The sequence below is a fragment of the Pongo abelii genome, chromosome 1 (assembly GCF_028885655.2).
Source record: "Pongo abelii isolate AG06213 chromosome 1, NHGRI_mPonAbe1-v2.0_pri, whole genome shotgun sequence".
In the NCBI taxonomy this organism is placed as follows: Eukaryota; Metazoa; Chordata; class Mammalia; order Primates; family Hominidae; genus Pongo; species Pongo abelii.
This window is the reverse complement of record NC_071985.2, coordinates 63,773,473-63,798,231: the sequence shown is the minus strand read 5'-3', so window position 1 is coordinate 63,798,231 and position 24,759 is coordinate 63,773,473. Positions and strand designations below refer to the sequence as shown.

The 24,759-nt window shown below is 35.1% G+C and overlaps 1 protein-coding gene across 4 annotated transcripts in view; it reads left to right on the top strand.

The window, feature by feature from the left end:
* Positions 1-24,759, top strand: part of HMCN1 (hemicentin 1) — a 446,669-nt gene that overhangs the window by 285,730 nt on the left and 136,180 nt on the right. For all 4 annotated transcript variants that reach the window (XM_024256979.3, XM_002809691.5, XM_024256990.3 and 1 more), the window contains 9 exons: positions 6,652-6,753; positions 7,551-7,727; positions 8,453-8,604; positions 9,732-9,855; positions 14,417-14,592; positions 17,480-17,576; positions 21,673-21,795; positions 22,551-22,712; positions 24,115-24,396. In XM_024256979.3, the coding sequence (XP_024112747.2) occupies positions 6,652-6,753; positions 7,551-7,727; positions 8,453-8,604; positions 9,732-9,855; positions 14,417-14,592; positions 17,480-17,576; positions 21,673-21,795; positions 22,551-22,712; positions 24,115-24,396 (1,395 nt within the window). The remainder of the gene's footprint in view (positions 1-6,651; positions 6,754-7,550; positions 7,728-8,452; positions 8,605-9,731; positions 9,856-14,416; positions 14,593-17,479; positions 17,577-21,672; positions 21,796-22,550; positions 22,713-24,114; positions 24,397-24,759) is intronic.

Below are 24,759 nucleotides of genomic sequence, written 5' to 3'. Positions count from 1 at the left end.
GACAGATTTTCTGGATATGAAATTCTTGGTTAGTAGTCATTTTCTTTCAGCACTTTGAGTATGTCAGCCTACTACCTTCTGGCCTTTGTCTTTTTTGATAAGAAATTGGCTGTTGTTTGTATTGAGGATCTTTGAACATAAGTCACTTCTCTCTTACTGCTTTCAAGATTCTTTCTTAGTTGTTGGTTTTAAACAGTTTGGTTTTGATATCTTGGTGGGGATTTCTTTGAGTTTATCTAACTTAGAATTTTTTAAACTTCTTCGATATATAGATTGATGCTTTTCTTCAAATTTGGGAACATTTCAGTTATTACTTTTTAAGGCATTCTTTCTGTACCTTTTTCCTTCTCCTCTCCTCTGGTACTCCCATTATGTTTGATGGTGTTTCCGCAAGTCTTAGAGGCTCTATTCACTTTTCTTTATTCTTTTTTCTTTGATTCTAAAATTGGATTATCAATTGACCAATCTTTAAATTTGTTGATTTGTTTCTTCTTCCACCTTCCAGCTTTCTTCTTCCAGGTGTTGAGTCTTTATTGCACTTTAGAATTTTTATTTGGCTTTTAAAAGTAATTTCTGTCTCTTGATTAACTATCTATCTATAACTAAATATATCTATATTTAGTGATAATTCAGCTACTTTTCTTTGGTTCTTTATAGATGGTTTCCTGTAATTCTTGGAACATTCAGTCATCCCTCAATATCCACAGGGGATTGATTCTAGGACCCCACATGGATACCAAGATTTGTTGATGTTCAAGTTCCTTATATAAAATTATATAGTATTTGTTGCAAAAAAAAAACAAAAATAAATAAATGGGATGAATTAAACTAAAAACCTTATGCATAGCAAAAGAAATAATCAGCAGAGTTAACAGACAACCCACAGAGGGGGAGAAAATATTAACAAACTGTGCATCTGGCAAAGGACAAATATCCAGAATTTACAAGGAACTCAAACAGATCAGCAAGAAAAAAAAATAATCCCATCAAAAAGTGGGCAAAGGATGTGATTAGACAATTCTCAAAGATATACAAGCAGCCAACCTAATATATGAAAAAAAGCTCGACATCATTCATCATCAGGGAAATGCAAACTGAAGCCACAATGAGATACCACCTTACTCCTGCAAGAGTGGCTGATATGGTTTGGCTGTGTACCCACCCAAATCTCACCTTGAGTCATAGTTCCCATAATATCTATGTGTTGTGGGAGGGACCCAATGGGAGGTAATTGAATCATGGGAGTAAGTTCTCATGAGATCTGATGGTCTTATAAGGGGCTTTTCCCCACCTTTGCTCTGCACTACTCCTTGCTGCTACTATGTGAAGAAGAATGTATTTGCTTCCCCTTCAGCCATGATTATGTTTCCTGAGGCCTCCCCAGCCATGCTGAACTGTGAGTCAGTTAAACCTCTTTCCTTTATAAATTACCCAGTTTTGGGTATGTCTTTATTAGCAGCGTGAGAACGAACTAACACAATGGCCATAAGTAAAAAGAAAAAAAAAAGATGTGGTGTGGATGTGCTGAAAGGGAACATTTTAACACTGCTGGTGAGAATGTAAATTAGTACAACCACTATGGAGAACACTATGAAGATTCCTTAAGGAACCAAAAGTAGAACTACCATTCGACCCAGCAATCTCACTACTCGATATTTACCCATAAGAAAAGAAGTCGTTATATGAAAAAGACACATGCACATGCGTGTTTACAGCAGCACAATTCACAATTGCAAAGATATGGAACCAACCTAAGTGTCCATCAACCAATGAGTGGATAAAGAAAATGTGATATATACACACACACACACACACACACACCATGGAATACTACTCAACCATAAAAAGGAATGAAATAATGTCTTTTGCAGCAACTTGGATGGAGCTGGAGGCCATTATTCTAAGTGAAGTAACCCAGGAATGGAAAACCGAACATTGTATGTTCTCACTTTTAAGTAGGAGCTAAGCCATGAGGATGCAAAGGCATAAGAATGATATAATGCACTTTGGGGATTCAGGGGGAAGTGTGATGAGGGATGAGGGATAAAAGACTACATATTGGGTAGAGCATATACTGTTCGAGTGATGGGTGTACTAAAATCTCAGATCACCACTGAAGAACTTATCCATGTAACCAAAACCACCTGTACCCCAAAAACTATTGAGATAAACATTAAAATAAATTGTATAGTATTTGTATGTAGCACATCCTCTTGTATAGTTTAATATCTCTAGATTACTTAATTCCCAATACAATGTGGATGCTATGTAATTAGTTGTTATACTACATTTTTTATTTGTATTAATTTTTATTGTTGTATTGTTATTTTTTATTTTAAAAATTTCCCATCCGTGGTTGATTGACACTGCAGATAGAGAAGGCCAATTGTATTTAAAATAGCTGATTTAAAGTTTTTGTCTAGTAAATCCAATATCTAGTTTCTAAGTTTCCTGATGGACAGTTTCTATTATGCTTCTTTTTCTATGCATGAGCCATGCTATCTTGTTTTTTTAGAATATGTGATTTTTGTTGAAAAAGTAGATATTTTAAATAATATAATTTGGCAACTCTGGAAATCATATCCTTCTCTCCTCATGGTTTTTATTGTCATTGTTTTTTGTTGCTGGTTTTCATTGTTGTGTCTTGATTCATTAGTGAGTAGGCAGAATACTGGCATCCTCCCAAATTTTCATATCCTAATCCTTGAACTTGTTAATATGTTAGGTTACATCATAAAGGGGAATTAAAGTTGTTAATCATTTGACATTATAGTAGGCAGATAATCTCTAATTAATTATCTGGATGAACCCAATGTAATCATAAGGATTATTAAATGTGGGAAAGGGAAGCAGCGTATCAGAATGATGTAATGTGAGAAGAATGCTCCACACACTTCCTCACATGCCCTGCCCATTGCTGGCTTTGAAGATGGAGGAAATGGTCTCTAGAAGATGGAAAAGGCAAGAGAACAGATTCTTCTCTACAGCCTCCAGAAGGGAATTCAGTTCTGCTGACACCTTAATATTAACCCAGTCAGGCCATGTTGGACTTCTGACCTCTAAAACTATAAGATAAATTTGTATTGTTTAAGCTACCAAGTTTGAGGTAATTTGTTTTAGAAGCATAAGGAAACTTTTCTATATAAATTCTGTGAAGTCTGTTTTTACAGACTTTAAAATACCCCTGGGGAAAAGGTTTGCACTGACAGAACATTGAATATGGTTAAATAAAAACAAATCTTGCAAACCGGGATTTTCATGGAAAGGCCAGACAGGTCAAATAATGACAGTTCACTGAGAATGGTACTTTCAGGTAGCTCGAAACCTATTGTTCTCCCTTCAGTGTCTGCTAGGCTGCTTTTTTCACTGTGATTATAGGACTATTTGTTTTCAAGTTTGACTGAGCTGGAGAGAGGGTGACAGGGCTAGGTCAGTTAAAATGCCACAAAACTCACTGTTCTTAATGAAATTTAGCTATTTATTTTTAATAAGTACTTTTTGGAGTTTTGCAAGTCTTTGGTTAATTTCCCAAATTCTGAAAAGGTTGATTTTGACAATGTTTCCAATATTTTTGTTTCTTTAATGGAGGAGTAGATTTTTTGAGTCCTTAGTCTGGCATTCTTGCTGACATCCAATCTTTCTTTCTTTAAGTTCTCTAGTGAAGTGAGAAATTGCCAACCCATTCCATAGCTCTGGTATTTCTTATTCCCATCATAGTGTTTTATTGCAGCAGCTACATAGTCTGTCAAATTCTCCAATGAGCACTTCGGTCCAGAAGGCTTCAAGTATTTAAAAAGCTGTTTTGAAGGAATGTGCCATGGACTGATTATTCTTCCTTTTTTTCTTTTCCAGTTGGAAAAGTTAGATAGCTATATTTATGTCTTGTATCCTTAAATATTGTGTTGATAATCAGAATTCAGTGCAGAAAACAGAAACATTCTAGGCATTTCAAACAGGTAGGGTTAATACATGGAATTAAATGAATACAAAAGCAATTTTAAGAGTGAAGGAGGGGTGGTTCTAGGGTGAGTCTTTAGGAACAACTCCCAGGACAAAAAAGATTTGACCCAAAGGACATCTACTTCTGAAAACATACTTTATTTTACACTTTTCAAAAATCAACTTTGAGTTTTGTTATCTTCTTTGATTTTGTTTGTTTTCTGCTTTTATTTTTATTATTTATTTCTAGCCTGTTTTGGTTTATTGTATTGGTCTTCTTCTAAATTCTGGGTTGAGTGCTTAGGACTTTTTTTTCATTATTTCTTGGTTTTTATATATGTTAATTATGGATTTAGATTCTCTTTAAGTACTGTACTGCTTTAGTGACATCCTATAGGTTTTAATATTAATCAATTTCACTTTATTTTTCTAAACTTATATTCTTATCTTCATTTCATCTTTAATGAGATTTTTCCCATGTAGATAGCTTTATATTTTTGTTGTTGATTTATATTTTATAGCTTTATTAAATTGTGATTATAAAATACTTTATTGGCATTTCGTGGGCTAATATTTCATTTTGAAAATATTCCACTGTCATTTGAAAAACATATATATTCTTTGGTAACTACAAATCCCCAAACACACACGTACTCATATGCATACACAATCTGCATGGGTACTTTTATTTTTCATATTCTTTATAACAGTATTTTTTGTTTCACTACACAGCCAGTTTCTGAGGAGGACATATTAAAATATGCCAGTTTTAGAGTTTTTGAATTTTTCTTGCTTTTTAACAATTTTTGCTTTGTTATTCAATGCATAAGGTATTGTCATTATAAAATATTATTCATGAATATAAATCATGTTGTTTTGTCATGTTTAATAATTTTTGCTTTGTATAGTTGTCAGAAATCAATGTCAAATTATTGTATATCTTTGTCCTGCTCCTTACTGTAACATTTTTGTGGGTTTTTATTTGTGCTCCTTATCCACTTAGATATTTTAATTAAAAAATGGTTTTAACCCATTGTATTAGTCCCTGTTCATGCTACCGATAAAGACATACCCAAGACTGGGCAATTTAGAAAAGAAAGAGGTTTAATGGACTCACAGTTACACATAGCTGGGGAGGCCTCACAATCATGGCAGAAGGCAAAAGGCATGTCTCACATGGTGGCAGACAAGAGAAGAGAATGAGAGCCAAGGCAATCTGATGGATCTAAAACCATCAGATCCCATGAGACTTATTCACTACCATGAGAACAGTATGGAGGAAACCGCTCCCATGATTCAATTATCTACCAATGGGTCCCTCTCAGCTACAATTCAAGATGAGATTTAGATGGGGACATAGCCAAACCGTATCACCCATACAAGTATTTTTTTTTTTTTTGAGGTGGAGTTTCACTCTTGTTGCCCAGGCTGGAGTGCAATGGCACAATCTCAGCTCACTGCAACCTCCACCTCCCAAGTTGAAGCGATTCTCCTGTCTCAGCCTCCCGAGTAGCTGGGATTACAGGCGTCCACCACTACGTCCATCTAATTTTTTGTATTTTTAGTTGAGATGGGCCAGGCTGGTCTCGAACTCCTGACCTTGTGATTTGCCTGCCTCAGCCTCCCAAAGTGCTGGGATTACAGGTGTGAGCTACCACACCCGGCCATCCATACAAGTATTAACCTGTCAGAAAGTCACTATTTTAAGTGTCAAAAAAAGCTCTATTAAACAATGAAATGAACTCAGTCATATTTATATATTTAATTTTATTTCTGCCATCTTACTTATTTCTACTATTTTTTCTTGTTTTCTTTCCTTCTTTCCCCCTTTCCTGTTTTTGGTAGATTAATGGATTGATGAATTTATTGATTGTATGTGGGTTGAGGTTCTCTAGTGTATTGAGTTAGTTAAATGTAGCAAATCCTTAAAATGTGTTTTTTTTCCTATCAACTTCAGATACTAATTTACAACATCTTTTTCAAACAAGACAGGACCTTTAGTTCACTTGTAATTTTTTAATCCTGGATGCCTCTCACACTCCTTGAGATATTGTTGAAAACATGGCATTAATGTTCCAAGTTATTTCTTTTATATTATGCCTCTCAGACTTTACGAATTCCTACTTTCCAAGTACATTAAATAACAGATCAGCATTATCAGTAATTACTTAAAGTTGAAAATGTACTTTTCTGTTTTATTTTGTGAATAACTTAAGTCTAAATTTTATATCAAAGGAGAAAAACTGCCAAAAACCACACAAAAGTTATTCTATTTTTTTCTGAAATAGCTTAAGGCAGTGCTGTCCAAAGATAAAGTAAGATATTTTGAGATGTTGATTTCTTCTTCACTGGAAGAGTTCAAATTTCGTAGACTAATTACTTCTTGGTAAAGATAATTACTTACCAAATCAATCAGATTAAGTACAATAAAAAATGTTTCTTTAACTTTTGTTTACTCCTCTACTAATCTATATAATTCTAAGGATTTTCCTATCTGGACACAGAGAAATGGGTGATCCAGAAAACGTATTTAGATTTTTTTTAAATCCTGTTCTTCAGTCTATTTAATAGTATACTTTTATTCCAAATAGGTCAGTGTATATATGTGAAAAAAAGAAGAAAGGAAGAAAAATTATAATTTTAATTGAGCAAACAATTTCAGCTTAAATATTCTACTTATAAGAAATAATCATCTGTTTGGGCCTCTTGCAGAACCACCTAGTCTGGAAGATGCAGGAAGGATGCTGAACGAGACTGTGGTGGTGAGCAACCCTGTACAGCTGGAGTGTAAGGCAGCTGGAAATCCTGTGCCTGGTACATTTACTTTTGAACTCTGTAACTTAATATTTTAAGATTTCTGGGAATAACTGAAATTGGTTTTGAGGATAATATACTAATTACTAGTAAAGAACAGGTTGTAGAATACATTTCACGGGTGAAACATTGATAAGAATATTATTAGTTAGATAACATTTTTGAATTTTTGTTGCCTTTAACTAACTGCATGAAACAATTTATTTAAACAATGTAGAAATATATGAATAACTTAATCATCTTATTGTCAATATTGTGGCCACAAGGCCCACATGGTGGTTTATATCCATCTATGCTGAAACTTTTTTTTAACTTAAAAGTACCTTAATGAAGCTAGATAAAATTGTCATTCTAATGAGACTACAACTTTGTTTTGTATATTCCCACCACTGGTAGATTATTCATATGAATCAGTAACAACATAAATTTTTGAGGCCAATAGTGTGTATGGTATTTGGTTTAATTAGACATGTAGCCAAAATTTTATGGATGAGAGGAAACATACAACAAAAAATAGATAGGTTGAAAGTTTGCTATTAAATAATACTGATGTATTAGAGATAGTAAAGAATATCTTTCTTTGAAATTCATTTTCAGGACTCACCGACTTGGCTCTTGGTGTTTTACTAAGGGTTACCTTCTCTTAAAAATCAAAGCTAAAGAGATGATTACTTAAACAGATTAAATTCAAATGATAAGTATAAGAATAAAGTAATTGTGACTTAGCTAAGATCCAACTTAGTATATTTAATTTAAAACATTTTTACATAGATCATCTTCTCCCCTTCTTCTTTCAGTTATTACATGGTACAAAGATAATCGTCTACTCTCAGGTTCCACCAGCATGACTTTCTTGAACAGAGGACAGATCATTGATATTGAAAGTGCCCAGATCTCAGATGCTGGCATATATAAATGCGTGGCCATCAACTCAGCTGGAGCTACAGAGTTATTTTACAGTCTGCAAGTTCATGGTTAGTGCCACTTCACCTAGATTCATTCTGGGGTAAAGAAGCATTCAAAATGATTAAGTGCTTCTATAAAATTCTTGTGTAAGTATTTAACAGAGTGTGTTATTGTCATCTTTATGTAAGGGCACAGTGTTCTAAAACTTATAAATGTGCTTATTCCTGATCCATATTAAAATGCTCGATTTCCACATGCTGTTGACTTAAGTGTGCTTTCAATGAGTTGTTGATATAGCCATTGATACTGTTAGCTAACGACAAAAAAACACTGCTTATAAATGCTCTCTAAAAGAATCATAGGTATTAACGAAATGTTTTTGAGTGATTATCTCTAATAATGCTTTTAAGAGGAGTTGGTAGTTAACATACTACAGTGGATGCAGTGAAGGGGGTACACACTTGTGTTCATGCGCACACACACACACACACACACAAGCCTAGAAATCAATAAATAAAATTCCACTCTGGCATAAAAAACTGATTTTTTAAACAAACTGGCGAAACTTGTTTTTCCTCATCTGTGAAATGGAGAAATTGATACTTGCTCTATTTATCTCACAGGATGGCTGTGATTAGATCTTAAATAAGAGATGTGAAAGAACTTACCAAAAAGCAAGCAAACAAGCCCTCCAATAAGAACACAATATTGTAGACATTACATGTAGTTTTCATCATTTGAGATCACAAATCCTGTGATATTAACATGTCTTACTTTCATTTATTTTTTTCAGTGGCCCCATCAATTTCTGGCAGCAATAACATGGTGGCAGTGGTGGTTAATAACCCGGTGAGGTTAGAATGTGAAGCCAGAGGTATTCCTGCCCCAAGTCTGACCTGGTTGAAAGATGGGAGTCCTGTTTCTAGTTTTTCTAATGGATTACAGGTACCTTCATTCAATTTCTTTGGTGACATTTACCACCTGTTATTCAGTACAGGAAGTACACACAGGTAAAACTGTTGAAGAGATTTAGAGAACAAGAATTAACAGATGCTGTTTTTTAAGTACACATATGCAACCATAAACACCATGGACACATAACTGGGATCCCCTAACAATTCATTAAAAGCTCACTGTTTCTAAGAGTTCCCTTATCTTACTTTTAGGTGTTATATTTTGACCATTTGTTTTAGATATTTGTTGTTTTCTATCTGCCCCACTCCACCTTCTGCTACTACCACAATAGATACTTTACACAAAGAAATGTTAATCAACAAAACAGGAATTTTCTGGTAGAATTTAGGTTTAAATGTCTTGAAATAGTAATGAATCAGAGACTACACAGAGCATATATACTTCTACAAAAACATCAAGTAATATAGTAAGAAAAAATATAATGAAAACATCACGAGAAATAAAATTTGAGTCCTAGAAAAATTTTAAATGCATTGAGTCAAAATTAAAAATATAGAAATGCGTATATACCTAATTTAAAGTTTAATTTTATCTTGCCTAACAGAAAGCATAGTTCTCCTAACATTATACTTCTTCAGGTTTTCTTGCAAATCTAATGCTTCCAAAATTTGGGATCATAGACGATCCAGAGTTAATGTCAATATTTTAGAAATACAACTGAATCCATGGGATAAAGAATAATCAATGCAGCTTATTAATTAATTTGGCTACACTTTGTTGTTAACTTTAGTTTCTTACCTTTTTACCCAAAGAAAAATTAGAAAGAGAATTAGCATTTATTCTCACTCATGTTTCTCCCCTGGCATCTTTCTCTCTCTTTGTAGTGAGTATGGATGAAAGTTGACTTTCATTTGATGCTGTATGTAAAGACTTATTTTCAGTAGTCATTACCAAATTTAATTCTAGCTTCTTACATCCTTCCACTGAGAAGATGAAAAGGGTATTATATGATGTTTGCCTACTTAAAAATGTCCAAGGGAAAATCTTCCTAAAAGGCAAATGTCAACTGATTAGCCTCAAAAATATAAGAGACAAAGTCTATTACACCTACCGTTCTCAGAGACGTATTGGTTATCTAGCATTCTTATCATTGATAGGTTCTCTCTGGTGGTCGAATCCTAGCATTCACCAGTGCCCAAATCAGTGACACGGGAAGGTACACCTGCGTGGCAGTGAATGCTGCTGGAGAAAAACAAAGGGACATTGACCTCCGAGTATATGGTGAGACATTTTAGTAATTAATTCTCCTCTGGTAGAGATGTGTTTGGGTCCTAAAATTGTTGAGAAAGTCAAGGGAAGTTGTTGACAATAAAGAACAATGAACCTTAGAAATGATATTACAGGATCAATTCAAATCAAATTCTCTTTCTGCCTTATATCTGACTTTGGATGATTTTCCTTTTTTAAAGTTCTGAGAAAGTAAAATGCACACATCCAGCATGTAGGGTGTTGGTTTTATAGAGTACTCTGAAAACCGTGACATGGATAGCAGCTCTGCCATTTAGAAGAGATAATCTTCTCATTGAAGCAAGTATCTGTTCAAGTAGCTCTCTTCATTCATTCTACTCAAAGCCATGATTTTATTACTTTCTAATTATTTGTAATCAGCATTTTTGTGATCAATACTATGTGAATTAAAGGCTCTTTGAGAAGCAAAAAGTTAAACTCAATATAAATTTAGGCAAAATTTAAGTTTTTGCCCACTCTCAATGCCGCTCACAATGCTCACAAAAGGGAATGCCTGATCCCATCACAGAAGAGCCCCAGAAGAAAGTTGGGGCCTCTTGATCTCCATTTATATATTATGCTTGTCAGCCCACATTCCAGTATACCTTTAGATTCAGAACTCTTTTAGACTTTTTTCTGTGGCTTATTTGCATTATATTCCTTAGTTCATGGAATAGTGAAATTATTTCTTTTATGACCTCTTGAAGAGTTTCTGTTTAATGCAGAATGCAAGCCTTCTCCTTAAAGTCCTACCTCACTTCCAAATAATTTATTCCTTTTTGAAATACATTATCTTTTTACAAAATTTTACCTCCAGACAATGTGGACCATGTTGTCTTCTCTTATAAGTTGACCAATGTAAATGTATTGGTCACAAATAACATATATTGTTATATAATTTTTTAGTAAAAAGACCCCTTGTTACAACATGGATATCATACATATCTAATGAAAGTAAAAGTTTTAGTTGGCATCGGTACGCTAGCAAAGGGTTCTCTATGTTCCCTTTCTTTTCTGTTGTTCCTGCAGTTGACACGAGTTCACATTCAGCCTCCAGATTTGCTTAGGTGTTTGAGGTAACAGATAGGTCTATAATGCCCAACCCCAGGAATTTTAACTTCTTCCCTGAATTGAGTTGCTTTTAAGCTTTATGAAGAACTGGAAAGTTTCTATTCTAAAATATCCTTTGAGACTGATTCATCAATCAATCTAAGTATGTAACACAATAGTTCTTCAGTCATTAGGAAGCATGTAGAGGGGTGACATTGGTATTGACTGGGTTTTAGTCAACACAGAAATCTGAGATGGTCTCCTTACATTTCTACAATGGCTAGTGTCAAGGGTGAACCTGGGAGATGATAAAAGAGTTGATATTTTCCAGGAATTACAGAGACATGCATCACTGTTCCTTATCATTTGCTAAGATACTTCTATACTACTTTCTTAGGCTGAAAATCAGGATCTTTCTCTGAAATAAAAGTCAAATGGCTAGCTGATATATATGTTTTGGAATGTTTATATGTGTTTAACCATTGAAATATACGTGCAGCAAGCTGCTGAAAAAGTGTAAAATTAAAACAGGTTTTTAATCTAAAATCAGTTTCCAGTCTGTATTCACTATTAGTATTATTTCCATAAATTATATTTTTATATTTGTAGTAGTAACCTTGGTGATGTGTGTCTAATTAGAGCCTAATGAATGTTAATTCCCAGAGATAAATCACCTTCAGATTTACATTTTGGAGTATCGTGTTGGGGGGTGGAATAGGAGAAGTAAATAGTAGGCAAAATAGCTTTTCCTACAATTATGAGTAGTTCATTAAAATTTTTCTCCCTGGTATAATTCAGAGTATGTTTTGCCATACCCTGAGATATTGAAACAAGAGAATTGAGTTTTTAAAGATTTGGATTCATGTAGTACCTTTTCTTTAAACTTAAGCTCAGAGAACTTTCCTGGAGATCACACATTCTTCAGCTTACCAGCAACGACAACCCTATGGCAACCCTGATTTTAGTAATTAAATTTAACAAACATAATGCTTAGGATGAGAAACAGGTCCAGAACACATCCCTTCCTAAGCAACATAACCACAAAGCAAAATAGGGGTAACATCTTAGGAAGCTGAGGATCTAAAGGGTAGAACTCTTGTTCTCTTCTCAGACTAAACAAAAAGTTGGAAATGAGAGACAGGACAGAAAAAAAAATACATGTTTTGGTAATATATATCCTCGGCTATAATTAGATTTGCTTCAATTTTTGTCCCTTAAACAAATACTCCATTGTTTTTGCATTTTTTCCTCTCATTTAAAAATCTGGTTTCCTTTTGAACTTGATTCAACTCATTTAATGTAAAAAAAGTAACTGAAGGAAGATATATTTGGAAATGAATTAGCATTCTGTAGTCTTGAATTGTTTCCGACTTTCACTTCTGCAGTCATAATGAACTCATGCTCTTTTGTAGATTCTACAAATAATCTAAGACAAACATATTTTTATACAGTTATGGTTCTTTTTTATTCAATGAGGCCAAACTTTACCTAAAATTATTTCCAAGCTGTGAAATCAGCTATTCTATTTTGGGCTTCCTGAGTGCTCAGACTTGTGAATCTGTTTTCATGGCATCTTTAGAAAGTGGCACTAATTAGGCCAGGCGCAGTGGCTCATGCCTATAATCCCAGCACTTTGGGAGGCCAAGGTGGGTAGATCGCCTGAGGTCAGGAGTTTGAGACCAGCCTGGCCAACATGGTGAAACCCCATCTCTGCTAAAAATACAACAGCAACAAAAAAATTAGCCAGGCATGGTGGCACATGCCTGTAATCCCAGCTACCTGGGAGGCTGAGACAGGAGAATTGCTTGAACCCAGGAGGCAAAGGTTGCAGTGAGTGGAGATCGTGCCACTGCACTCCAGCCTGGGCGACAAGAGCGAAACATCTTCTCAAAAAAGAAAAAGGAAAGAAAGTGGCACTAATTGTGCTCACTTTGCTATTTTTATAGTAGTTTTAGTCTCAAACAGAATAATCATGTATCTTTTATCGAATGTGTTACACATCGAAAATAATGTCAGTGTTTTCTGTTTCTCACAGATTACTTTAACCTTATCGAGAGCCAGATGTCTGTGTATGCTACTAAATTTAGCAGAAGGAATGAAGGAACATCATGAATCTCTGCACAAATGCTCCATTGGTCAATCTCAGCCATTGTGCAGTGTGTTTCTTCTTTTAGCATCAATTTCTTTGAGTTTAACATAAGTCCTGCACCCCAAAACAGTGCATAAAAGTGCTCTTTAGTTCATACACTTTCCCTCTGTAGCAGACATGGTAACAGAGAAACCTCATGGTTACAGAGGCACAATACTACTACTGTAGTCAGTCTATTGCCTTCATTATCTTGCCACATGCTGGTGGAGTATCAAGCCTGAAACAATGGCTGATAGACTGTAATAATATTTTTACCACAAAAATCGTTTCTGCCAAAAAAATTTTAGTATAACTTAACCATTTTTTGTAACTAAAAAAATGCTACAAATATGGCAAATTTTCTACAGCCCTGCATATTGATGGGGTTTCATGAGAAATGGCCAAGGAAATTCCCCTCTGTGCTTTATTGGAGTGTAACAGGCTCAATTTCATCATTAGTTCGTGTTTCTGAATTATTATATATACAGGTCTGAAAGAGTCTTTGAGAAGTTATGGAGCCCACCCTCTCATTCTTGGCAGGACTGTACCTAAACCGTCTAAGATAAATGATTGTTTACTCTATTCTTTAATACACCCAAGGGAAGGAGATTCCTTAAACTTTTCAGAAAACACATTTCAGCATCTAACAAGCCTTATATATCCAGGGAATCCTAATTTTAATCTCATTAAAATTTCTACTCATTCCTCTTCTTATGTAATTGTGAGTATGTTGTACAGCTGGTCATTGAATTGATTTGTTCTTTAGAAAGTTGACAAAGCATCATGGAAAACCATAAAGAACACTAAACTGCAAGTCAGAAGGCTCCTAGCTTTACCATCAATTAGTCATATTATTTTGCACAAGGTATTATCTGACACCAATTTTATGTTTTGCACACTGCGAGATGGGACTGGATGAGCTCTATGATATCCTCCAACTATTTTTTAATGTTGCCTCTGTGACTATGACATTTATTTCTTTTGCAAAAATTACAAATAAATATTGAATGCATATTCACTCTTAGCTTGTTATTGTTTCTAAAATATTTCATGAGTCATTTGTTACTTTGAAAACCTTAAGCAGTAACATCTAGTTCTAGAAGTTTCTTAATTGGGCACTTGATGAGAACTTCCCGTTCTAAAAGTTTTTTAAATAAGAAGTTAGTGAGAAATATTTTTCAACGAGAATACATTAATCAGTGATTTATTAGTACTTGATTCTGAACCAAGTGACGCAAAGAGGGTATGTTAGAATGATTGTGATCCTATATCTTTAAAAGAACCAGTAAAGGTATTCAGTATATGTCCTGATGATTAATGAATATAAACAGTGTGCTAGCCTGTTTTATCCTGAAAGAAAACCCATCTTTCACGTAGTTCCACCAAATATTATGGGAGAAGAACAGAATGTCTCTGTCCTCATTAGCCAAGCTGTGGAATTACTGTGTCAAAGTGATGCTATTCCCCCACCTACTCTTACTTGGTTAAAAGACGGCCACCCCTTGCTGAAGAAACCAGGCCTCAGTATATCTGAAAATGGAAGTGTGTTAAAGGTAAGGATATGGATTCATTTATTTTACCTTATGTTATTATAAGTTCATGGTTTTGGTATTACCCTATTTAGCGTGACTGTCTTTTACAAGTGTTGGACTAATTTTCTCTTATAAAATTCTAGGAACCCTTTTATTGATGAGGTTTGTAATATTTTTAAATTTTTTGTTTGGTGAGATTTAAGTATTTGTCATCCATATCCAGAAATGATCCCAAAAAAATGCTTCCAGGAAAATATCATAGAAATAATCCAAGGTGTGCCTCACCTTCAGTCTTCCAGCCAATCACCAAGTGACCATTTTAGGTGCTCTGGACAAAGATGCAAAAAAGTCATGGTGACTCACACCTGTGATCCCAACACTTTGGGAGGCCAAGGTGGGCGAACCGCTTGAGGTCAGGAGTTCGAGACCAGCCCAGCCAACATGGTGAAACCCTGTCTCTACTAAAAATACAAAAATTAGCCTGACGTGGTGACATGCACCGGTAATCCCAGTTACTTGGGAGGCTGAGGAAAGAGAACTGCCTGAACCCAGGAGGTGGAGGTTGCAGTGAGCCAAGATCACACCACAGCACTCCAGCCTGGGTGACAGAGCAAGACTTTGTCTCCAACAACAAAAAAAGTGCAAAAGAGCATGACACACTTCATGTTCTTTATGTCTTCCAGTCTCATGTAAATACATAACAAATTAACAATTTAGTTAAAAATGCAACAAGTACTGTAAGTCTGAGTCAATTACCAAGTGGATGGTACAGATAACACATTTTGGGGGGTGGCAAAAAGTAAGGCTCTGGTTGCCAGGATTAGTGTTGAAAGACTAGTGTTTTAACGGTAGATGAGATAAAAGGCAAGGGAAGCAAGTCAGCTAGTTTGGCTGGAACAGATAATTTAACAAAGTGAATGTTTGGAAATAATGTTGAAAAGGTTGATTTGAATGAAATACAGTGTGACATTGAAAGTCATCCTAAGGAATTCGGATTCAGGAGGACAGAAGACCACTGAATGTTTATAACACTCTCATAATAACCCAACGGAGAAGTCAAAAGATCAGGTAAGTAATCTGCCCACAGTTACTGAAAGACAGAAATTGGATTAGAACACCGGGAGTATGGCTTCAGAACCCATGCTACTAACCACCACATAGCCTCTTGCTAAAGGAATGTTTATTACTGATAAACAAAGAGAGTCTTGAGAAACAGATGACAGGCAGTAAGCTGGGCAGCTTACCTAAGGAAGACAGAAGCATGGGTGTGAGTGAAAGGGAGCATGAAGGAGTATGTTACAGGCAAAGGTTGGAGATCTTAGGAATTATGATTCTATAATAATGGAGCTGGGTGAGAAAGAAAAGACCAGAATCACTGCTGAATGAAAGAGGGATGAGCTAATTGAACTACACATGAAAAAAAGAAGAAGAAGAAGAAGAAAAGGCGTTGCCCATTCTCAGGGGAAGAGCCCAGCATTCTAGAAAGCATCTGGTAAAGTTCTCAAACCTTAACTCTGACCAAATGACAGAGGGAGACAATTGCATGAATGCAAATCTCAGTGAGTACAGAAGTTAGTCCCCTTGAGGAGTTTAGGGAGAAGATCAGAGGAATGAAAACTTTTGTGGAACGCAATACTAATTAATCAGTTAAAAGTATCTTACCTATGCACTACCATTCACACACATCTCTAACAAAATCAAGTAATAGAATCTTACCATTTTGTTTTGCCTGGTACACACTAGGTGCTCAATAAATATTAATCCCTCCTCTCTATTATTCCCTCCCTAACTCTTTCTGTGAGACATGCAGGCCTGTGCATACTGACTTTAAGGACTTGGAACCCCAGATCTGAGTGAGCCTGCCATGAATTTGTGACTCTGAGCAAAGATCTCTTAATTGATTGAGTTTCCTTATCTGTAAAATGAGAAGGTTGGATTTTATGTCCTCTTTCAAGCCTAATATTCTTTGGTTCTCCCTGTGTGCTTTTAGCTAATTCCAGCTCTATTGTTCACACCAATTGATTAATAAGTGTTTATTGACTGGCTTCTGTGTACCCCTGCTAAGCTAAGTGCTTCAAATGATCACTCTAACTTCAGTGATCATTGAATGTTTTAGAAATTATTGATCGCAAACTTAGTTGGCAATAAGTCACATACTGCTTGTTGTATCTTTTGTATTATCTTGTGTTATTACTTATATATTATTTATTAAATTCTTTTTTATGTTCACAACCTTTATATTCTCAACTAGATTGCAAACTTAAATCAGAAACCATATGTGACATTATATCTCTTCATATCTTCTACCTACAGTACCTAGTACAAGGGTTGTAATAACTGCAGATGGTCAATGGATGAATGAGCAATGATGCATGTTGTACATAAATACATGAAAAATATTTACTGATACTAATTCATCTGCCAAGCACCAAACTGGGTACTAGGAGAATGAGGCTAATGTAATATAATACTTAGCTTAAAGAAGCTTACAAACCCAGCATGGGAGAAAGATATATGTAATATTATTGGTCTCAAGAATAAGGCTGTTATTTTACTGGACAGTTTCCTGGATGTATAAGGATTTCATATTTTAAAGTCTTAAATGACTTTATCAGAAATTGTACCTTTTTGGTTTTTTTTTCTGAATTGTATTTAAAAGACTGTTCTAGACCCTCAACCCCTAATATAAACCAGATTAAAATAAGGTATGGCATAGATGAAAATGGTTGAATCTTGTTGTGTTGAAACTGGGTGATGGGTATACAGCCATTTATATTGCTATTTTCTCTATTTTTCATCTGTATGTGAATCTTCAGAATAAAAATAAGAAATAGATCACAAATAGTATTAATAAAAAAAACCCAAGTGAAATAGAAAGTGTGATTTCAGAGGATGATTTTGTTTTCAGATTGAAGATGCTCAGGTTCAAGACACTGGTCGTTACACTTGTGAAGCAACAAATGTTGCTGGAAAAACTGAAAAAAACTACAATGTCAATATTTGGGGTAAGTGTAATCAGCTCTTGAAAGCAAATAATGCAGCTGTGGTTTTTGTGTCACTTAAAATGACATTCATCCATGTAACTAAAACTGATTATAATAGGTAGATGAACAACAATTAGTACATTTACATGGTGCTGAACTGTCCTGGGTATCAGTTCATATAACTACTTCGAGAGCAACTCTAGATGAACTTTCTTGTAACTTAGATGTTGAAGGATTCTCATCTGCCTGAGTAGTAATATGCCCTTTGTCTTCCACAGCCAGCATCTCGTAATGATTGGGCCTTCTCTAGTAACTATTGGTGGGTTCGTCAATGGAAAGAAAATAAGCCAAAAGGCCAAATTATATATGTGAACTGTGTGTGTGTATATGAGAGAAAGAACATGGGCACTTGCATGGTGGGAGATAGGATTACTATGATAATCAGGGAGAAAAGTGATTGTAAGTTAAAATTTTACCATTTGTTACTAATTAAGGTAATTCTTATAAATAGTCACAACTTGAGTCTCAGCTGTGGCTATCAGCTAAAAAGCATTCCCATTTCCAGTATACTCACCTGTATTTCACATACTTTAAAAAACTCATTTATAACTTATTCACTTGTGGGGTGGGAGATGGGATTACTATAATAACCAGGGAGAAAAGTTATTCTCAGTTGAAATTTTACCATTTGTTACCACTTAAGATAATTCTTACAGGCACAACTTTTGCCTCAGCTGTGGCTATCAGCTAAAAAGCATTCCTATTTCCAGTACAGTCACCTGTAATTTACATACTTTAAAAAAACTTATAACTTAATAAGCCCTCTTCATTTTGATTGTATTTGTTTAAACTTTTTAATTATTGAGATTATAAGCTGAATTTACCTATGATTTATAGTTTATTCACATATTTTTGAATAAAAATAAAACTAGATTAAATAACTTTATTCCAATGGAGAACAAATACTTTTTAAAATTTTGAAAGCATGCACTGATGTAGAAAATGACTTATTAATAAATGACTATCATTTTTTAAAAATCCTTCAGGCAGGTTATGAGAAATGCTATTATACACCCTGTAAAAATTTACTATTAAATAGTAAAAGTTACTATATGGTAAATTTATATACATTACATACTACTTATATGTCATTAACTTCTGTTCCTGCCTCTTTTCACCCATTTTCCCTCTCCATTTTCCCTTCCCTTCCATCCTAATTTCTTTCAAATGGGAAAAATATTTATTATTTATATCTAGTTCATTTAATAATTTATTTAATATTTATATCTAGTTCCCAATATGGACAAGACACTAGGCTAAGTGTTATTAAGTAAAGATGAGAAAAAAAAAGAGAAAAAAAGAAAAATTAGGAGTAATGATCAATTAGAAACTGAGGTGAAGAATTCCTTTTTCATATGCGATATTTGAGGTACCTGTGGACTGTGTGAAGCTGTCCTCCCTGCAGCCAGAAATACAAGCTTATCATTTAGGCGAGATAAGAGTTAAAAACATAAGGTTGCAATGAAATCACTTGGAGAAGGTAAAAAGAATGTATACAGAAGAGTACTAGATAGGATGGCTCTCAGGTGTACCATATAAGAAGAGAGCTAGTAAAAGAGACTCAAGAAACTGAGAAGGAAGAGCCTAAGAAGTCAGAGGAAAACCCAGTAAAAAAATGTGTCATGGAAACTAACGACAGTGTTGTTCTCAGAAGAACACAATGAGTAAGTGTGATATGGATGAATGGATGGGTGAATGAGTAATATTACCTATTGCAGAAAAGTCAAATTAGTCATAAACTTAAAAACATACTTTACAAATATGCAGACCAGTACCTCTTAAAGAAAAGCAATGCAATAGTGGAAAGCAGAATGCAGTAGATATAAGAATTAATGATAAGGGAAAAAGTTGAGACACCAAAGATAGATTCACTTTAAAAATACTTACATTATGCTTCGATCTTCTAGGCGCTATGCCATGTGTGGACATAGAGCAATTAGTGAGAAAGACAACGATGTTGTTCTCATGGAACTTATAGTTGGCTGGTGGAGAAATATCTTTAAATAGTCAAAATTAAAATTAAACATCCTAAGAGCTATCATAGGTGGTTATGTAGAAAAGCATATGAGACACGTTTAACTGAGCCCTTAAGGATGAGTAGGCATTAACTCTGTGAAGAGGGTAAAAGCAATGCAAAGCCCTGGAGAACACTGTCTGTATTCAATGAGCTTAATATCCTTCACTATGGAGCCTAGTGTGATGCAAGGAGAGAGAGGAGATAGTAGATAAAAAGGTAAAAATAGGCATATTGAAGAAGGCCTCTTAAATCAATTTAAAAAGTATAGATTTGATTCTAAAGGTGATGGAATAAACTAAAGGGATTTAAAGAAGGACCGGATGCTCAGGTCTGTATTTTAGAAGAAAGTAGACATATTTAATGAGTTGAATCAACATGATTAAGTTGATTAGATTAAGAAGTGTGGAAACAAGAAGAGTAAAGGAGGGATATCTGTGTCCTTCCCTCGGAGAAGGAACAAAGAGGGTTGAGTTCAGTTTTGGACAAGTCAAGTTTGACAATGCTTCTAAGGCAACCAACTTGAGATGTTAAGTAGTTAGTTGGATATTAAAGTCTAGACCTCAGAGAGGGTCTCCATTACAGATACAGCTTTTAAAGTATTTGTATTAATGGAAGCCATGGGGGTATAGAAGGGTAGAGTTTAGAATGGAGATCATAAATTTATAGTAGTGGCAATCTATGTAATTGTGTCATTTTCTTCTGGAACTTTCAGTTTGTGGTATCAGTGTCAAACAGAGTAAACTGTAGGACTCATCCAGAGTAAAGGTATTGACAAATAAGAAGGCAAAAGGTATAAGGTAGTTGAGAATATTGACAAATATTGATTATGAAATCTAAGCTGAGTAGAGAAGTCAGTAAACAGAAGAATAGGCAGCTGGATAGGGGGAATTCTGAGAAGTGAAAGCACTTGAGATTCAATTAAGTCAATGGGAATTGACTTGAGAATTGGGAATAATTAAGTGAGAGCAAAAAGAACGGAGAAGTTGTCAGAGGCCTAACCTTATAAACTTACAGGAGAAATGTTCTAGATGATGGGAAGGGCTACGGTATGGCTTCTGATGGAAAATGGGATGGGTAGATCAATAACTGAGTAGACAGAGTATTTAGACTGGTTATACTTGTGGATGCTGGGTTCATACAGAATGATGGCAGAGCTTAGTATGAAAAGTGTAAGAACACATATCAAACTCTTCAGTGAATAAAGGAAGAATGACAGGTTTACAGATGGGAAAAAAGAGAGAGAGAGAGAGAGAAATAAATTGGTTATATGAGCCTCAAAGGAATAGAGGCTTTTACATGGGATGGTTGAACAATGACTGGAAGCCACACTAGGGGTGGAGGCGGATTCTCCCACTCCTCAACTCTCAGGAGCTTGGAAGAACAAGCCATCTACCAGCTGACAGTCCTGCAGCCAAAGAAGTGTTCTTAAGGAGAGTTCAGCCAGCAACTTCAGACTCCAGCGCCTTTGAGAAAATCATGGGTAGTCAGTATTCACTTTGAAGGTTCCAGAGAGAAGCTGTAGGCCAGTAGAGAAGCAGACTGTGCAATCTGAAATAGGCAATATATCGTTTCTTTAGACGAAACCCCTTGCCTCTGTTCTTTAGTATATGTTATATGCCTTATGTTTCCAGTTCTGTTCACTATTTGAGATATCAAAGCTAGCTAGGCAACAGTGACTGGGCTAAGTTTAAACTTGGTAGGTACTTTAGCTTTTTGATGCAAGGTGTCTAAAATATCTTACACCAAATATACATTTTCTAATAGCTATATGAGCTAATATATTTTATAAGTTATAATAAAGTAGCTTCTTTTTATGCCATCTGAATATTTTGATAAATTTATATCTGTGTACATGGGAAGTCTGCTATTAGCTATTTATGCTACATCTTACAGGTGACTTTTAATTTGATGTTGATGTCAACCTCATATGTCAGTTTCTTCCTTATGTCATTTGAGTAGAAGCCTTTTATCTTACATGTAAACTGTTGGGAAAATTCTATATGAAATGTGTGGAAAAATCATATTTTTATTTTTTTCCAGTCCCTCCAAATATTGGTGGTTCTGATGAACTTACTCAACTTACAGTCATTGAAGGGAATCTCATTAGTCTGTTGTGTGAATCAAGTGGTATTCCACCCCCAAATCTCATTTGGAAGAAGAAAGGTTAGTTTTCATCCTGGAAATTTATAAAATTAAATGAAAATATAAGATGGGTATTGATTTCGTTTGATAAATGTGTTAGATTATAAACAAATTTTCCTGGGGTTTGCATGCTAAATGCTAGACCGCAAAATTGCTTTATATTAAATGTGCAACATGTGATACTTCTACACTTTCCAGCTGAAATTTTTTATTTTTAAGACTGTTAACTCCTCCCTATAAAAAAAATTAATTTTCTGCATTAATTGATTATTTTTTACTCAAATGCATTATACGGCAGCTATAAACATCGAGAATCCACCATTCAGGAACTATATTTTCTTCTTTAAAATGAGTTTTAAACTTCCTGGGTGATATTGGTTTAGTCGTATCCCAAACCTCAGCATCACACAATAGATCTATGTAATAAACCTGCACTTGTGCCTCCTGAATATAAAATAAAAGTTGATATTAAAAAGTAACATTTTTCTGTTTGTGACAGTTTTCAATGTACGTTAAGACTGAATTCTGTGTTTGACCAGATTTTCAATTTATTTATCAACAACTCCTTAAGCCCACTAAGTGGCAGAAAGATCTTTTAAATTTTCAGTTCATTTAAATATTACTGCTCCTTCATTTTACACACTAGGGCAGGATTATTTTACAGTGTCATTTGCCTTTTACATACTTTAACTGAGTAAACAAGTATCATACTTGGCAATGTATACAAAATGCTTTACATTTCTGCCTCATATTCTGCCATTTGGACTTCTTTGCAGGCTCTCCAGTGCTGACTGATTCCATGGGGCGAGTGAGAATTTTATCTGGGGGCAGGCAATTACAAATTTCAATTGCTGAAAAGTCTGATGCAGCACTCTATTCATGTGTGGCATCGAATGTTGCTGGGACGGCAAAGAAAGAATACAATCTGCAAGTTTACAGTAAGTTGTTGATTAGCCAGGCTTTGGCAAAATGTTCTTTTAAATCTTTTCATCCTTCTCATTTACTTTTAAAAATATCTTTAATGTTCATTCAAAATGGCATGGTTGTAACTATCATATGACACACACATTTAAATTGTGCTGACATAACTGGAGAGCAATTACTTCCTTCTGGTTGTTATTCAGCATTACAGCTGTCCACTCTGCATTAGCTCACCAATGACGACACATCAATGTGGCTGTAATTTGTTGGGGACAGACAGTGGACTCATGGAGGGGGAAGGGGAGCATTTTACCATAGGAGATATTTACAATATGTAAGAACATTTTATTTTAAAGAATATTTTACTCGTATACATCTTAGAGTGCTTAAGATAGTTACATACTCATTTAATCTTCACATGAGCTGTTACATAAGACAAAACTGTCGCCTCCATTTTGTGTATGTGGAAATTTAAGCTCCGAGAGGTTTTGTTGGTTGAACAAGGTCACATGGCTTGTGTGTGGTAGGACTGGCACTAGAACATTGGATTACTGACGCTGGCCTACTTTTCTGCCCACACACATATGTATTAGAATTGATCTAATTTTTGTTCCTAGAATTGGTGACACGTGAATTCAGCTTCAAGTAACAGAATAACTGGTTGTCAGTGGCTTAACCAAGTAAAAGTTTGTGTTCTCACATAATGAGAAAGCAGAGGTTAGCACTGGTCACTGGAGTTGGTCAGCATCTTAATTGTATCAGCATACGAGCTCTGGCATTCTACTGGTCCCTCCTTCATGGTCTCAAGATGGTAGCTGTTATTGTGGTATCAATTCCACATGGAAGGCAAGAGGAAGGGAAAGGGCTGGTATCTTTCCCTTTTATTAGGAGAGCAAAAAATTTTCCCCAAAATCTCCAGCAGACCTCTGTGTAGGTTTTATATGCCTAAATTCATTCATGTGGTTACCCCAGTTTTCCAACAAGACTGAGAAACCATCTCAGTTTTTCCAACTCATATGGTAAAAGGGAGAAGGAATAAAGGAGTTAGTAACAGACACTGGGTTGTAAGCTAGGCTACTGTATCTATTTTAAATGAGTATTAGGAAGACTTACGTAAGGCAAGGCTACAAGTGATAAGTTCAAATATTTGTATAGCTTCTCAAAAGTGGGAAGTTAGTGAACACAGCAGTCTTTACTTACTGTGTCAATAGCTTCATTTTAGGTATGAACCCACTTAAAACATTGGAGAAGAATTCCACCTCTCAGCATAACATCATGTCTGTTAGTCCTGGGTCTTTTCTTTAGTTATTTATATTTTAACATAAAAATATATTTAAGTTTGGCTGATGAAAATTCCTATGTAAGACTTGAAGCAAACATTTCCTCTTTTGTTTCTTTTTATCTTCCTCCAACCCTCAGTTAGACCAACCATAACCAACAGTGGCAGCCACCCTACTGAAATTATTGTGACCCGAGGGAAGAGTATCTCCTTGGAGTGTGAAGTGCAGGGTATTCCTCCACCAACAGTGACCTGGATGAAAGATGGCCGCCCCTTGATCAAGGCAAAGGGAGTAGAAATACTGGATGAAGGTCACATCCTTCAGCTGAAGAACATTCATGTATCTGACACAGGCCGTTATGTGTGTGTTGCTGTGAATGTAGCAGGAATGACTGACAAAAAATATGACTTAAGTGTCCATGGTAAGTAGAAAGAGGCTCAATATGTCCATTCACTGGCTAATGTAATCTAGCATCCTGGATGGGAGATATAGGCCTCAAGTATTGAAAGTCATTTATTTATAATCCATCATTTTAAACATATATACCTTTACCCCAGGTCAGTCTCATCATTTATCCTTCTATGCCTGACCTCACATTATTTACCTTGCTGAAATAAGCACATATTAGATATTCTTTAAGGAAAGCACACAGTAAAGTAGAAAATTGTTGTCTTCAAATGCTTTTGGTCCAATGCTGTCCCAAGTAAAATCTGTTTTTTATGTTTTCCAAATTTGCTGACTTAACTGGGCTTGTATAAACATAAGTTCCTTAGAATTTACTGAC